We start from the raw sequence: 17,423 nt of genomic DNA, 5'->3' as shown, positions 1-17,423 counted from the left end.
GCCCGGGCCCTGAGTTCAAGACCCAGAACTGGCAAAAATGAAAGAAAGAAAGAAAGAGAGAGAGAGAGAAAGAAAGAGAGAAAGAAAGAAAGAAAGACAGAGAGAGAAAGAGAAAGAAAGAAAGAAAGAAAGAAAGAGAGAGAGAAAGAGAGAGAGAGAGAGAAAGAGAAAGAAAGAGAGAGAGAGAGGAAGGAAGGAAGGCAGGAAAGAAGGAAGGAAGGAAGGACGGACATAAGGAGTAATCAAACAAAAACAAAATTCAAGAGCTCAGCTATACCATTTACATTAGGCAAGACCAGTATACCTCTTGAGTCTTACATATTGTAGAAGAAAAAGAATATGAACACACATATTCCCAATGCAAAGTTAATGGCCAAAACTTTGTTCTAGATGGAGGTGATCAACTATAAAATTTCATAGGTAAATAATTGCAATTCTTTGCTATTCCAATAATTTTAGAATTACAGAAAGGCTACATAAGTCTTTAAAATTATGCATACTAAACTTCTATTTTATAAGTTCAAAAATAATTTTCTGAGTTACTAATGGCTCAAACTCTGACTCCTGGGTCAGTTCTTTCTCTAATATAAAGTGCTCCCAAATGCCCTTCTTATTTTGTGAAACCTCCTTCATCTACAGCTACAAGCACATAACAAGTTCTAAAACCTCAAAAGAATGAAAAATAAAATACATTAGCCAAAATGCCAAGAAATAGAGTTTTCTTCAAAGAAGGAGCAGTTCCTTAATACTGCTACAAATGGCATCAATTTTTTTCCTTAAGTAAGGTAATTACTGGCTTTGATGGTCTCTAGTCACTGGGGAACTAAAGTTAACACTAATGCAAGCTGTCAGAGCACAGCAGTTGAAGTCTCCATTCAAAGTTAAAAGTATGATTCTATTAGAGATAAAAGAACCTGGGAAAGTATTCAGCTCCAATTACCACAAGAAAAACAACAAAATCCTTACTCTCCTTAACTTTTATTGTATAAAATTTCAAACAGTTACAAACTAATATTATAACTGAAACACACAATATTGATAGTATATAAGCCTAATAACTATCTCTTAAAACAACAGGACTCAAGTTGCAATACTCTCAAGACTATGGATTTTTAACAATTAACAAAATTAAGAAGGCTTCTTCCCATTACCTCATTTAGCTCTGTTAATGTATGGCCTTCATTTCTAATATAAGTAGATAACAAAAAGAACAAACATGAACCCATACATCTCTTGGAGTTACTATTTCAATCATCAACATATTAATCATTATCAAATTACATCTTTTCTCAACAACACAATTCAAGAGAAAAACAAGAAAATTATACTAGAACCTTATGTTTCATTAAAAACCATTAGTTAAATTCAAACAAATGCTGTTGATGCTCAAAATATAATAGGAATAACATTAGTTTCAAAGCTTCATCAAAAGTAAGATGAAGCCAGGTGCCAGTGGTTCATGCCTGTAATCCTAGCTATTCAGAAAGCTGAGATCTGAGGATTGAGGTTCAAAGCTAGCCAGGGCAGGAAAGTCCATGAGACTCTTATCTCCAATAAACCACCAGAAAAGTGGCACTGTGGCTCAAGTGGTAGAGCACTAGCTTTGAGCTGAAGAGCTTAGTAGTAACACCTAGGCACAGAGTACAAGCCCACTGACAAAAACAAAAAACAACAACAACAAAAAAGTTAGATGAATGAAGAAGAGAAGGAGAGGATGCACTCAAGAATTAAATTTAGTCTACAAAATTAAGTAAAGAAAGGAATGAGGTGGGAAGGATGGGTGAGAGTGTTGATCAAGATACATTGTATTCATAAACTTTTGTTCAATGGTAACTCCTTAAGAATAATAAAAAATAATAATTAGGAAAAATTAGAATATGTGAACAGAAGTCCAAGTGATTTGAGACAATAGGAAAAAAATGAACAGTTTATTTTAACTTTATAGCTTTATATATCTTGGCTATTAAAATTCCATCTGCAGCAGAATCACAACAAAGCCCTAACAAGACAATTTAACCTTATCTTCTGTATAGGTAATATTCTCCTAGCATTTGAGATGTATTATTTTTTCACACCTCAGTGACCCATCGTTTATAAATGAATTGATTCTATTAAAATGTCTACTAACAATTCAAGGTTTAGAAAAATCAAACAACAGTTGAAATCTAATCACACTGCTAAGATAAATACTTAAGAAGAAGACACAGAAATTCGTTGAAATTGTTCTAAAAAAGGCGAAGTATGGCTAAAATAGAGTAATAAATAGGGTGAATTTGACTGGGAAAGATGCATTTAGGGAACTGTCACAATAAAGTTCTTAGTATGCTAATAAAGAAGAATAAACCTTGCTGAAATTATTTAAAGTATTCACTTAAATATACAGAAATAGACGGAAAAAACTTGGAGAAAGCAAAGGGAGAGGTGACATTGTCCAAAAAGAAATGTGCTCTCTACTTGACTTATGTAATGGTAACTCCTCAGTACATCACCTTTATAATAAAAATTTTAAAAATTAAAAATAAAGAAATATAAAGAAGGTTGGGTGATAACGTATTGTTCAATATGCTTATTGGGTTACTATAACATTATTTTTTATAAAAGAGAAATACATGGATATGCCAATTAAAAACTTTGTGCTGAAGTACAAATAGCCAATGTCACGTATTATTTATAAGTAAAAACTGTATAAATAGAAGCAACAAGGTAATAAATAATTGGCATCAAGAATTCCTGTAGACTAAATTAAAATCAAACATCCTAGTAAGAATGCACAGGAAAAAAAAAAAAACACACACAAACCTAAGTTTTTTGTTTTTCGTTTTTTGAGTCCAGTCATGGGGCCTGAACTCTAGGCCTGGGCGCTGTCCCTCAGATCTTCAGCTCAAGGCTAGCGCTCTACCACTTGAGCCACACTGCCACTTCCAGCTTTTTTCTTTTTTTGCTTATGTGGTGCTAAGGAATTGAACCCAGGGCCTCATGCATGCAAGGCAAGCGCTCTACCACTGAGCCACCTTCTCAGCCCCAAACCTAAGTTCTTTATATCAACAAAATTATTGAAAAAGAGCTAATCCTACCTACTCAAGAGGCTGAGATATGAGGATCACTGTTCATAGCCAGCCTGGGCAAGGAAGTATGTGAGATTCTTATCTCCAATTAACCATCAAAAAGTCCTGTTAGTTAAGTACATGATGAATACTTACTTGTAAAAAACATAAGCTACTCACTAGGAAGCAATAGTGATCATGTTGGTAGTATTATCACTGGTGGCTCACAGCTGTAATCCTAACTACTCGGAGTCTGAGATCTGAGGATCAAGGTTAGTAGCCTGCTCAAGCAAGAAAGTCCATGAGACTCTTCTCTCCAAACCAAAATGCCAGAAGTGGAACTATGGCTCAAATGGTAGAGTTCTAGCCTTGAGCAAAAAGCTTAGGAACAGTACCCAGGCCTGGAATTCAAGTTCTGAACCAGAAAACATTTTTTAAAAATATTTATATATGTATATTAAACTTTTAATATACTTAATCCTATTTTCTATATTTTAATAAAAATATACATATACATATTTATCACAAAGTGACCGACATTTTCAAGTCTGATGAAATTCCAGACAAATGGCCAAAAAATGTGATTCTAGAATAGGCAAATTCATAGTACCAGAAAGTAAATTAGCAGTTATCAGGAGTTACAAAAAGGAATGGTGAGCAACTGTTCATGGGGATATAGCTGCTTTTAGGGTTAATAAAACTATGAAATTATACTGTGATGATATGTATACAACTCTGTGAAATGTACACTTTCCAAGAGTGAATTCTATAAATTCACTCATAATATACATACTATAAAATTATTAAATTAAATTTCAACAAAACTATTACTAAAAGGGTATATATTTACATTAAAATTTGACAGTTTACATAATGCTAGATAAACTATAGACATGACTAGGAGAATTTTACTTACTTCAAAGTCTAATTTGATTTTCTTTACCTTGGCAAGACGGCTCATTTGATCTTCTGAGAGAGTACTGCTTGTTCTTCCAGGAGTTTTTGTAGGCTCTGATCCATCTGCTTCTACATTGGGCCAGACTTTCAAGTCATGCATTCCTTGGCGAAACATTCTTCCAAAAAAAGGATGTTTAGGGTAGAAGTAAATTAATGCAGTTTGTTGTAGGAAATTTTACATTCCTAAAAACAGTAATTCTACTAAAAGAAATACATGTCTCCACAGTCATGATTTTAGCCCCCAGATGACTGTACAGAAACAAACTAAGCAACTATATTCCATTTAGAGTTTTTCTTGTGCCATTCTTTTCTCTTCTGAGTAAGCAGAACTGCTACAGAGAAGTCTTCATGTACATTAGAAGTAAAAAATCAGTAATAGAAAACATACATCCATCACCTAACAGAATGTCACATTTACCATGACTAAATCAAAACTGGATATTTTCTATATTCAAAATACTTGAGTGTGAATTTCAGCTATTCTATCTATTTATTTCAGAAGTGACCTTGGATAAATTAATGTTACTTTCCAGAACCCATTTTCTCTTGTATAAATAGGATTGATAGAGTATTTGTATTTCACAAGATTACCAGAAAAATTAAATCATTTCAATTAGTAATCAATATTTGAATAAAAATTCAATTAAATATACTTGAATGAATATTCATTAGAATAAAATGTAAATATAAGTTACTATTATCTTTTCTCACTATACAGGGCGATTTTTCTCCTGTCTTCTTTTCCATAAGAAAGTTATTGCAGAACCAGGCACCAGTGGCTCATGCTTGTAATCCAAACTACTCAGAGGGCTGAAGTCTAAGGACTGCAGTTCAAAGATAGCCCAGACAGTCAAGTCCATAAGACTATTATTTCCAACTAACCACAACAAAAAAAAGTAGTGGAAGTATGGCTCAAGTGGTAAAATGACAGCATTGAGGGAAAAAGAAAGAGAAAGAGGCACTGAGCTTAAGCTCCAATACTGGCACAAAACCAAAACAAACAAAATGTACATATGCCTACAAGTCAGAAATTTAGTACATGGTCAGGACTCAGCCTCAATGCGGTGACTGTTTTAGAGTGAAAGAATAGGTCACTTTGATTGTCAGAATGCCTTGGAAAGGGTACCAAGAAGATAAAGGGCAAAGGTTGAATTAAACTCAAGCAGAATTTTATACAATGATTTTTTGTAAGTTTGGAACTGTAGAAAAGTTGTCATGTTTATCTCTTTGGAAGCTGGAAGATGGGGATGACTGCCTTTTAGCAGTTTTCATTTTACAAATATTTTTGAGTAAGGCCTTTCAAACAATATCAGTTCTACTCAAACACCATCTCTGCAGATGCTGAAAGACCTCATTTTCAACTACGATGGAAACAGGCTACCAGTGGGTGCCACAGAATATGAAAGCATTTCCACAAGTCCGTATTTGGGTTGTTTTTCTTTAAATAAGATAGTGATACGTTTTGGGTATATGAATTACTTGTTACTCTTTACAAAATTGTCTTAGTTGTAAAAGATAAATATAAATGTTTAATCATAATTACAATGTTCTGACTAACAAAAAACTTATTCATAGATTTGCCTGGGGTTATCAAGATTTTCATTTCATTGAGTAAAGGATATACATAGGTAAGGATGCTATAAACAGACTGGAAACTATAAAGATTCCTGCATGTACATGAGGCACAAGAAGATTCAGGTCCTTATCTATTCTAAGGTCTCTGAAGTTGACAACAAAGCAAAGTTTCTAGCAACCACATTTTAAAGTCTATCTTAGGCAGGGCGCCAGTGGCTCATGTCTATAGTCCTAGCTACTCAGGAGGCTCAGATGTGAGGATCCTGGTTCAAAGCCAGCCTGGGCTGGAAAGTCCATGAGACAGTTATGTTCAATTAACCACCAGAAAACCGCAAGTGGCGCTGTGGCTCAAGTGGTAGAGCTGTGGCTCAAATGGTAGAGCGCTTACCTTGAGCTAAAGAGCTGAGTGACAACGCCCGGGCAGAGTTTAAGCCCCATGGCTGACAAAAAAAAAAAAAAAAAAAGTTTATCTCATAAGCCTAATTTGTAAGATATGAAGTAATAGGTTGTAGAAAAGCAAAATCCTTAATTTTATATTAAACATTTTTCAAAAAAGGTACATCACAGGGGCTGGGAAGGTGGCTCACTGGTAGAGAGTGTGTTTGACTTGCATGCATGAAACCCTAGATTCAATTCATCAGCACTGTGGCTCAATAGTAGAGAGCTAGCCTTGAGCTGAAGAGCTAAGGGACAGCGTCCGGGCCCAGAGTTGAGGCCCCATGACTGACAAAAACTTATCTTTAATAAAGTTATTTCTGTTCCCTTTCAAGTAGATAGATTCAACATGCAGCAGACCTCTTAGAACAGTCTCTAGGGAACTACTACAATGAGGAAGTAACACTATTTTAAATGAACACCTTTAAGTAAATGCACCTTTAGAAATAACAACAGGCTTCCCTTCCTTTTCTCTACCTTTTCACCCCCTAATGAACACTGTAGCTGAATTTAATTCAAAAATAAGTCCATTTGGCAGGAAGTCAGTCTACTAAATTATTTAAGTGCCTTGGGATAGATCTGGAGAAGAGATTTAAGGATAGAAGACGTGAAGGGTAGGAATCACACCAAGTGACTCCTTGACAATGAAGTGAACATATAGCTTTCTTTTGACACTAATGGAACCTTGAAGAGAGTTACACAGCCTCCAGGTGGCAAGAAAGCACCATATCCACTTGGGAAATTAAGCCAGACAAGTCAGAAAAAACAGTACAACAGGCCCTCCTTCAACTCCAGCTGCTGCAGCTGCTCCAACTTACAATGCCAATCTGCTATAGCAGCAACTGACTTGACTTCAGAATTCACATTTGGAAAAGAAATACCTGCATGAAAAATCTGCCATTTACCTATGGTTCTTAGCCAATTCAAACTAATGGCCAATCTATTTTTAAGCTACTAGAAATTCCACATGCTAGATATTCAAATTAAGCCTTATTCTAACATATCAGCCTTTCACTTATTAATTAGGCTCCTGAAAGAAGTTTTGCTTCACCCTGACTCACATATATAAAACAGGTATTAGCAACAGCAAGTGCTGTTAATCCTATGACTACCAATAGTACTAAAAGTCACTTTACAAGCTATCAAGTGCATAGCAAGACCTCTTAGGAAAAAGATGAGGGCAACTGGTACCATTTCATTGCATAAGAAACACCTGAAGAAATTATGGTCTTCAGCAATGTTTCTCTAAGTCATGATGGTTGTGGTGGCACTTCTGAAGTGAGGCTTCCTACAGAGATTACCCAAAGGCTCAGGATGTTTTGTCCCCCTAGATGTTTTATTCCCTAGATAGAAAAGTAGCTGGGATTCAGAGGAAAGTAGATGTTTAAAAGATGCTACAGCATCTAAATGTCCTAAAGATCATACTATTGCACCAGAAATCTGGGTGCAGGCAGGCTTGCCAACTGGGTTTTCAGGCCAAGCCAGGGGCATACAATGTACAGAAAAATTATGTAGAATTCTTGTAGAATTGTAAGTGATGAGTAAGTAAGTAGCTCAAGTCTGAGTCACCTGTTCAAAGAGATGTGTTCACAGAATCAGTCTTACGCTGTAATCCATTTACTTATATCTAAGATGCATTAAGGACATGAAGAAATAGCATTAACTTCCAAGAAGAAATGTACTCTTTACCTGACTCTGTACATTATCTTTAGAACAATTTTTCAAGATGGGGCAAAAGCAACAGCATTAATTATTTTCCAGTTATAGTTAAGAAAAGATATGATTGTCCAAGATTGAAAGCCTTAGTTAATGGCAATTTTAACTCATCTGATCATTGCGACTGCTTTTATGGAAAGCTTTGGGGTTCAATTACTTTTTTAAATAGAGTAAATACTACTAATTTATTTTGACAAATTTGTCCTGTAAGAGACATTTTCAGCTTTATTTGAATGGGAAGTTAGAAATTTTTCCTTTTATTTGGATATACGCAGAATTACAAATAAACTGTAGCAAGGGAAGGAATAAATGTAAAAGAAAATTGAACAGAATTATAGTATAAGTCACATAGACAACTATGAAAGAAGTTAAGCATAAGGCCTTCAATTTAAATACCAGCACTGGCCCAGAATAGAAAATACAGTAAAATAATTGAGTATTTATTATTATTACTTCATTTTATAGATAAAAACTGAAATATAAGATTAACTTGTTTAAAGGTACACAGATATTAAGGAAAGAAACTAGAATTTGAAGAAAAGTAATCTATTTCTACAACCTGCCTTCCTTAACACTATATTATGTACTATGTTGCCTCTGTTAAGACTCAGTAGCTGGTGAAGTGAGTAAGCAGGTTACTTTCAAACAGACGGGAAAAAAAATAGCTTATGTTATAAACAGTTTTGGGATTTATATATTTATATGCCATATGTTTTTTGTTTTAAGCTGATTAGTAATGACACTCACAAAATTAATTCTAAACTAATCAATATGAAATGTAAAGGAAAATAAGCATCACAGAAGCAATCCTTTAAAATAAATAACTTGAACAGGAAGGACTAAGTTCAAATTTACAGGCAAAAAGAAAAACCCTGATATATTCAACACAGTAATTTAAGACCCAAAACCTAAGACTCCTTATGTAGCAACAAGAAAATTACCACCCAAAAAAGGCAGGAATGGTGTGGTATGTGAACTGTATCACTACAAAAAGGAGGCTACATATAGATGCATAATCACAAGCATCAAGAAATGTATGAAGCTAGATCTAAAATACACTAGGATATGACAAATTATACAATACTCTAAACATTTACACACAGTGAGACCAAAGGATACTCTTGAGGTAGGAACAGAAAGGCAGAATTCCTATGTGTACCTGATCATACATTTCAGGAAATGGAAACAAGAGGTTTCTTGTTTTTTGCTGCTTTTGTTTTCTTTTTGTACTGTTTGTTTGTTTATGTCTTTGAGAGGGGGGTAAGAAAGGAGGGGGACAGAAATTAAGGAACAAAGGGTGAACAAATGCAACAGTGGTACTCACCAGATGCTATGTTGAAATTGAACTATAAAACTTGTGGGTGGGGATGGAAGGAAAAAAACTAAGAGTGAGACCAGGGGTGACACTGTCCAAAAACAAATGTGCTCTTTCCCTGACTAATGTAACTGTAACCCCTATGTACATCTCTTTTATAAAAACAATAAAAAAGTCATTTAAAAAACATATCAAAACGACTCATTTGAAAAGTTAATTTTGTAATATAATCATTACCACCTTTAGGATATGCAAATATCAAATTTAGTGACAAAAGTGACCAAATCCTTTCAAAACATGGGGAGTGGTGATGAAATCATATAAGTTGAAAAGTTTTATACATGGAGAGCCAGATAGCATAAACAACAAAGAGCCTGAAAGCCATATAAAATTCACAGACTACATAAATAGAAAGCTCACCCATATTTTCCAAAGAGTGAAACTGTTGTTCCTCCCACAGGAACTGCTTTTCCTGGTCCATACACATCCCATATGGTCAAGGCCACTTGGGCATTCCTGGGTAGGTCAGGGTATTTCACAGGCAGTTTTAACCATTCATTCCAACTATAAAAACAGTCAATAAAACATATTCATATAACCTCTTTTTTCACAGTTTTAGAATATTTGTTTGGTTTTTTTTTTTTTTGGGGGGGGTCCGGTCGTGGGGCCTGAACTCTGGGCCTGGGCACTGTCCCTCAGCTCTTCAGCTCAAGGCTAGCACTCTACCACTTGAGCCACAGCACCACTTCTGGCTTTTTTTCTTTTTGCTTATGTGGTGCTGAGGAATCGAATCCAGGGCCTCAGGCATGCAAGGCAAGCACTCTACCACTGAGCCACCTTCCCAGCCCAGAATATTTGTTTTAAACAAGTATTTACAAAGAACAATGGCTGCCTGCAATTTTTAGCCCTTTTTGTTGGTGGTGGTGGTAGGGCTTGAATTCTGGCCCTGGGCACTGAGCTTTTCAGCTCAAGGCAAGCACTCTACATTGAGCCACCGTGCCACTTCCAGTTTTCTGGTGGTTAATTGGAGATAAGAGTCTCATGGACTTTCCTGCCCAGGCTAGCTTTGAACTAGGATCCTCAGATTTCAGCTTCCTGAGTAGCTAGGATTATAGGCATGAGCCACTGGTGCCCAGCACCCATTTATCTTGGAAGGGTAATTTGTGCTTGATAAGTTGGTAAAGAAAAAAAAAAATCACAACTTCCTAAAACTGAAGAGCAGATCATTCAAAATCTATAAATGTCTTTTATTTTTAACCTATCCTTAAGTTACTTAACCAAAAGAAGCTATTTTGCACAACCTATTTTCTGTCTTAGACTTTTAATTTCAAAAAGCCATTTTTGTTTACTTCAAAGTTCTATTTATTAAGTAGCTTCATACTTTCAGAAAATATAAACTTAGGCACCAATGGCTCACACACAGTAATCCTAACTATCATAAGGCTAAGATTTGAAGGATCACAGTTCAAAACAGCTCAGACACAAAAGTCCAGAAGATTCCATCTACAAAAGCAACAAACATCAGGACTAGGGTGCAATTCAAGTAGTGAGTGTCAGTTCAATAACCAAGTCAAGTAAAACTGCAAAGGTCTGGGCTCAAAGTCCAGTACAAGCAAATGACCTAATTTTACATTTTCACCCTCTTAGAAATCATGCATGGAATATTTTATATCCTTGCAAATACATAAGTAAGTGGCAAACACTTAGATGTTGATTATTCTCTCTACTCTTGTAGTTGGAATGTTCTGGAACAAAAAAAGTAATTATAATGAAATTATACTACTAAAGTAGAAGGGGGCATGCATGTGTGTGCATGCGTACATGTGTGCATACGTGTGTGTGTGTGTGTGTGTGTGTGTATGTGTATGTGTGTGTGTATGCCAGTCCAGGGGCTTGAACTAGAACATGAATGCTGTTCCCAAGCTTTTGAGCTTGCACTTTACCATTTAAGCCACGAGTCTATTTCTAGCTTTTTGCTGGCTAATTAAAGATAAGAGTATCATCCTGCCAAGCTGGCTTTGAACTGTGGTACCAGATTCTCATTAGCCTAGGACTATAGGCACGAGCCACCAGTGTCCATCTTAAAATATTAGATTTTTATGTAGCCAGATCACCAAATCTGAGGCTTCTTTTATCTCTGAAAAACTTTTCCTGGCCTCTCAGGGCACTACCTGATAGAAATAAGGTTGAATACTCAAAGGCAGAGTGGCTGTCCACATAGTATATCCTTCATGACTTTTATGAACAATGTGAGCAAAAGTTCCTCTTAAGCAGCATAATATATACATAGATAGATATAGATATAGATATATGGCTCAAAGACTACCAAAATGCTGAATAAAACATACTGGATGAGTATTGGAAATCTTCTACAATTTCAATTTAGTAAGAAATATCAAAAGGCCAGTGGTTGGGAATATGACTTAGTGGTAGAGTGCTTGCCTAGCATGCATGAAGCCTTCACTTTGATTCCTCAGTACCACATAAACAGAAAAGGCCGGAAGTGGCGCTGTGGCTCAAGTGGTAGAGCATTACTCTTGAGTACAAAGAGGCTCAGGGAGAACATCCATGCCATGAGTTGAAGCCCAGGATCAGCCAAAAAAAAAAAAGGAAAGAAAAGAAAAATGGTTAAAGGTTCTTAGGTGGAAAAAAAAAAAGGAACTATGCATCTTGACATGTTTTGCTAATGTACTATGATGAATGAGCCATGAATCTAAGGAAGAAAAAAAGTTTCTTATGGAAGATAATTAGAAATCCTATCTGAAGAGACAAAAACTCTACTTTCAGAGACTGGCTTTCCAAACCCCAGGCTGCACATTTGAGACCATGTAAAAGGTACTTTATATGTGCCTTTGATTTGATTCATGTTGTAAATCAGTAAAAATACATATCAAAATGTCAATAAGTTGAATATAGATATTCCCTTCTACTTCAATTGCAAGTATAATACCCTAAGTATGTTACTGCTTTAAACTAATCAATGTCTGTGGGGTTGGGGGGGGGGGGGGGAGTGTGAATTAGAATATACTACATACATATGCAGTAAAGTCAGAATGATCTCTCCCTTTGTATAACTAATGTATTCTAATAAAAACTAAACTTACCAATGTCTGAACACATAAAATTTAAAAAATGTCTTTGTCATCTTTACCAAATTATTCCTATCATTAGCAACTGCAACATCCAGAATGGAAGAATACTCTGTAATCAACCATAGGAATGGAGAGAAAAAAAGCAAACTTACTTCCATCTTGTACTAAATGCCTTGTAAGATGTTCTCACTGGCAAGGCCAAGGGTTTCCCTTCTGCAAAAACTTGACAAGTAACATAAAGATCAGAGCATGTCTCCTGATACAGCCCTGAAAACTTCAACATTGGGTCTTCTAGGACAGCTTTATAACTCTTTTGTTCTCTCTTCCCTTCCAAGCTTCCACTGAAAACACAAGAAAAAGGTTTGACATGTTTTCAATACTTATGCAATAATAATAACTAAGAAAAGGTTATGGCTGTCAAAGTAACTTTATACTACCTAAAGAACATTTTCTGAAATATAAAATGAATATCACTTTTACATATAAAGGTCTCTTATAATCTTAACATGTCCAAGATTATTCTGTCTTCAGCAACATATCTGTCTTAGATATCTTAATCTTAGACTGCCACTGGCTCTTAATCCATTTCAGGAAATGAACGGTTTTCCAGGTTTTGGTTTCATTTTATTCATTGCAAATTGATCACTTATTCATCGATTCTTTCATGAAATATTTAATGTAGTAGATATATGGGTCCAGAAATAAGGGTACATGATCAGTAATACAGCATTAAAAGAATATACTAAGTTACTGCTTCTTGGGAGAAAAACTTACTTTTAACTAAATATTAACTTGTATTCTGTCTTTCTTTTTCTATGTATATGTACTATTTGCTCATTTCTTAAAATTATAAAACATAGTGCTATAAATTATGAGAGAAATGTACAGGACATGTGAAATAAAATTGGACATACGTCTTTAATAAAGAGGTAGAAACATTTCTTGGACATCAAGATTAATTCACTTTAACAGGCATGTTATATACTCTTTCTTCATTTTTACCATGTTCTCATTTTGTAAATGAGGAATCAAATTCAGATATCAAAGTCACTATCTGAGGCCAAAGTAATAGAAATGAGAATACAAACTAGAGAAGGCCAAAGGCAATATTCTTGATAAGTAAAAGTTTCAGGAGCCCTTAACCTGGCTTCAGACAGGGACCTTATATCCCAGACAGATGCCTAAAATGAGCCTGAACAATAAATAGGAGATAATCACACACACAAAAACAAACAAACAAACAAAAACAGCAAATCATTCCATATGCAATCAAACCATATGCAATCTGTTTCTCCAGGTTGAACTCTGCACCATCTAGGACTCCACAGAATTCTGACCAGCAAAAAGACTCTCACAAGATGTGGTTCTCAACTTTGGGCATCCTCAGCCGCCAAAGAAAGCCCTGGTCAATTATGACACTATGAAAATGCCACACCAAAATTCCTCTGCCTGCAAGAGTAACTTTTCTCAGCTGTTCAACTGTTTCTGATCACAGTTTTGAGGTGATCATCTCTGGAAATCTTCCACTATGTGCCACCGTTTGACTGATACAAAACAAAGTTAAACATCTGTTAACTGAAGGTGAGTGCTGATGGCTTATGCTATTAATCACAGGTAATCAGAAGGCTGAGATCAGGATCATAGTTTGAAATCAACAGGGCAGACAACTACAAGACATACTTCCAACTAAGCAGCAAAAGCTGGAAACAGAGGTGTGGCTCAAGTGATAGAAAGCCTTTCTTTATCCAAAATGCTAAAGAATAAGCAAGAGCTCAAGGTCTTGAGTTTGATCCTGAGTACAAGAAACACACACAAATGAGACTAAAAATGACAAGACTTTCAATCAATAGGAAAAGAATAAAATACAACTGGAACAACTGAATAGAAAGTTTTAGCAGATAGATTCAACAACTTGGTGAGTAACTGAACAGAAGGATGTCATTATGACTGTTTTCTGTTTATAAATATATATATGCATATATATATACATATATACGTATATATATGTATATATATACATATATATACGTGTATATATACGTATATATATACGTATATATACGTATACATATACATATATACGTATATATGTATATATACGTATATATGTATATATATACGTATATGATATACATATATACGTATATATGTATATATACGTATATATGTATATATATACGTATATGTATATATATACGTATACATATATACGTATATATATACATATATACGTATGTATATACATATATACGTATATATGTATATATACGTATATATGTATATATATATATATATATATATACGTATATATATATATGTATATATATATATATATGTATGAGCTGGGCACCACTAGCTCATGCCTGCAATCCTAGCTACTTAGGAGGCTGAGATCTGAGGATTGAAGTTCAAAGCCAGCCTGGGCAGGAAAGTCCATGACACTCTTATCTCCAATTAACCACTAGAAAATCGGAGGTGGTGCTGGCTCAAAGTTGGTAGAGCACTCTCCTTGAGCTAAAGAGCTTAGGGACAGCGCGCAAGCCCAGAGATCAAGCCCCACAACTGCCCCCCCCCCAAAAAAAAATATGAGTCAGGAGCCTCTTTTATTCCTAGCTACTCGGAAAATGAGATCTAAACGTCAAGGTCCAAAGCCAGTCTAGGCAGATACATTTGTGAGACTCTTACCTACAATTTAAAAAGCTAGAATTGGAGCTCTTTTAAGATTACTCCTGTTCCTCATTAATATATCAATTCCATTATTCTCATTTCCAGATATCATGCTCTTGACTTTTACTTTAAACATGGTGCCCCAAGGTATTTTCCTGCTGGACTGTTTTTTTTTTCTTATCTACTTGATCCTTTTACAACGGAGGACATCCTGTCATTCCCTCTCCACTTCTCCGCCTGAACACTGTCAAAGCATGCCTCTACTGTGTCCCAAGCTGTAAACACTACACCCACGTGCCTATCCACAACTACCCGTGCCTACTTTTTTCTATATTCTGCGGTCTCCATTCTGCCGCCTGTTCTAAAATAAAGATCTCTCACTTATTACCGGCCAGAGAATGACTTTAGTAAAACCTGACTTCTTCGTGTATAAAATGAGTTCGTAATAAGCTCTCGAAAGACTGAAACCCAAAGGTTCTGGGTATTTTTCAACGGCGTGTAACTTAAAAGGCTTACACTGTAGCCATCGTTGTGCTCGCAGGGCAAGTGCTCACACTTTCTGTGCCCACGGCCCGCTCGGCTGCCCCCATCCCGGTCTCCACCTCCCCTGACCCGTCCCACCCGGACAGACCCCCGTCAGCCCGTCCCAACCGCCAGCAACCCCACTCCTGATACCAGCGGTCTCTCACATCTTCAGCTGCACGTTGATATCCAGGTCACAACTGTAGATGTAGTGAAACTTCTCCCCTTCCCCCATGGCGACCACCGTAAAAGCAGAATCTCCAAAGTTAAACCTAAGCTCGCAAAAGCCGCCGGGACTTAACCTGTGGAGAGTAGCTACACCGGCGCTTCCGGTTCTGTCGCTCTGCTGTACCGCGACCAATCACTGCCCAGAACGAAAGCAAAATGCGCCGGAAATCCCCGCCCTAGAGAAGCTGCTGCACATGCGCAAACTTCCTCCACCATCTTCCTTAAGGGCAAACAGAACGCTGGAAATACCTCCTGCAAGGTTACATTCCAATCTTCCTGTTTGCGTTGTTTTGTTTTGTTTTGTTCCTTGTTATCTGGGTGTTTTAGATAAGTCATTTGTGCTTGTGCTGTACCTAGCAACAATCTGAAAAGAATTTCGATTCAAAAGTACTTGTAACACTTGTTTGGGGCAAAAATTCGAATTCTTCTAACCTTAAATTTCAATAGCCATTACAAAAACATCGTATAATTAGTATACTATGTACTAGTATTTATATTAGTATAAAGTATGCTATTTATACAACTATTTATGCTAATATAGGGTATAAAATGATTGATAATATGCTAATTTTAGTGGACTTTTTGTTTTACATTAGGGAAAGGAGTAGACAAAGAGGAAGGGAATCTGGGTATAATTTCTGGCATTAGCAATATTTAAACTATTTAGAAGAAAGTATTTCAGTGCTAATACACTAGCTATATTCAGATTTAATAAGGCTTTCAAGACCCAACACTACTTAGAACCTATAAACTTCCAGTATACAGAAAGTGTACAGGCCAAGAAATCTGCACCCACTGAGTGCCTAAATGTTTCTGATTATAATGTTCAATATAATCTAAAATTGTAAGATTTATTCTTACTAGGTTAAAACTGAAAACAAGAAAATATGTGCCATATAATTTTGTTTCCCTTGAGTCTAATACATGCTAATAAAATTACTATTGTTTGTAAATGTTGATACTGAAAAGTCCCATATTCTGTATAGTTACTTTCTATTTTCTATATATATTATTTATTTACTTTTTTTTTTTACTTCTTTTTTTTGGGGGGGAGGGGCGGTCGTGGGACCTGAACTCTGGGCCTGGGTGCTGTCCTTAAGCTCTTCAGCTCAAGGCTAGCACCTGACCACTTGAGCCACAGCGCCACTTCCGGCTTTTTTCTTTTTCCTAATGTGGTGCTGGGGAATCGAACCCAGGGTCTCAGGCATGCAAGGCAAGCGCTCTACCACTGAGCCACCTTCCCAGCCCCCCGCCCCTTTTTTTTACTTCTAAGTGCAATAAAATAAAATAAATTGTCCAGGACTTTCAAAAATAGACTAAAAGGTACTTTGTTACTTGAACTGGAATTAAAAATGGTGAACACACAGTATTTTTTTCCAAATTGAACTCTCAAAAATATTTGTTAAACTAAGAAAGTGATACAGACAGATAAAGGAAAACAGAATAATTCTCTTCCTATAAACTAAGGCTTGAGCAAACAAAAAGTAAGTTTTAAGCTGAGTGAGTTATACATTGGTCCATCAGTACAATTCCTAATCTTTACACAATGATTTTGACTGGGTAAAATGAGTGAAGCCTGCCAAAAACCCAAGTAACCTTCAACATTTTCTTACCAGATATCCCTTTTTCTTCTTTTTTTTAATCTTTTGGTGCTGATCCTGGGACTTGAATTCAGGGCAGGGATGCTGTCTTGAGTTTTTTGCTTAAGGCTGGCACTCTACTACGTGAGCCATACAACCACTTCTGGCATTTTGGGTGGTCAATAGGAGATACGAGTTACTTGGACTCTCCTGCTCAAGCTGGGCTTAACCCTGGATCCTCAGATGTCAGCCTCCTAAGCTGCTAGGGTTTCAGATGTGAGCCACCAAAGCC

The 17,423-nt window shown here is 36.1% G+C and overlaps 1 protein-coding gene across 1 annotated transcript in view; it reads right to left on the bottom strand.

Annotated features, from left to right (window-relative positions):
* Pik3c3 (phosphatidylinositol 3-kinase catalytic subunit type 3) overlaps positions 1 to 15,632 on the bottom strand; it is a 110,775-nt gene extending 95,143 nt beyond the window's left edge. Inside the window, exons 1-4 of the mRNA XM_042675166.1 lie at positions 15,491 to 15,632; positions 12,287 to 12,475; positions 9,463 to 9,606; positions 3,988 to 4,117 (exon numbers count right to left, since the gene is read on the bottom strand). Coding sequence (XP_042531100.1) covers positions 3,988 to 4,117; positions 9,463 to 9,606; positions 12,287 to 12,475; positions 15,491 to 15,558 — 531 coding nt within the window. The 5' untranslated portion in view covers positions 15,559 to 15,632. The remainder of the gene's footprint in view (positions 1 to 3,987; positions 4,118 to 9,462; positions 9,607 to 12,286; positions 12,476 to 15,490) is intronic.
* Positions 15,633 to 17,423: the final 1,791 nt, after the last annotated feature.

Source organism: Dipodomys spectabilis, unplaced genomic scaffold (genome assembly GCF_019054845.1).
Source record: "Dipodomys spectabilis isolate Male_0828 unplaced genomic scaffold, ASM1905484v1 ptg000024l, whole genome shotgun sequence".
Classification (NCBI taxonomy): domain Eukaryota; kingdom Metazoa; phylum Chordata; class Mammalia; order Rodentia; family Heteromyidae; genus Dipodomys; species Dipodomys spectabilis.
The sequence above is the reverse complement of the archived record's forward strand: the minus strand, read 5'-3'. Positions and strand labels throughout refer to the sequence as shown.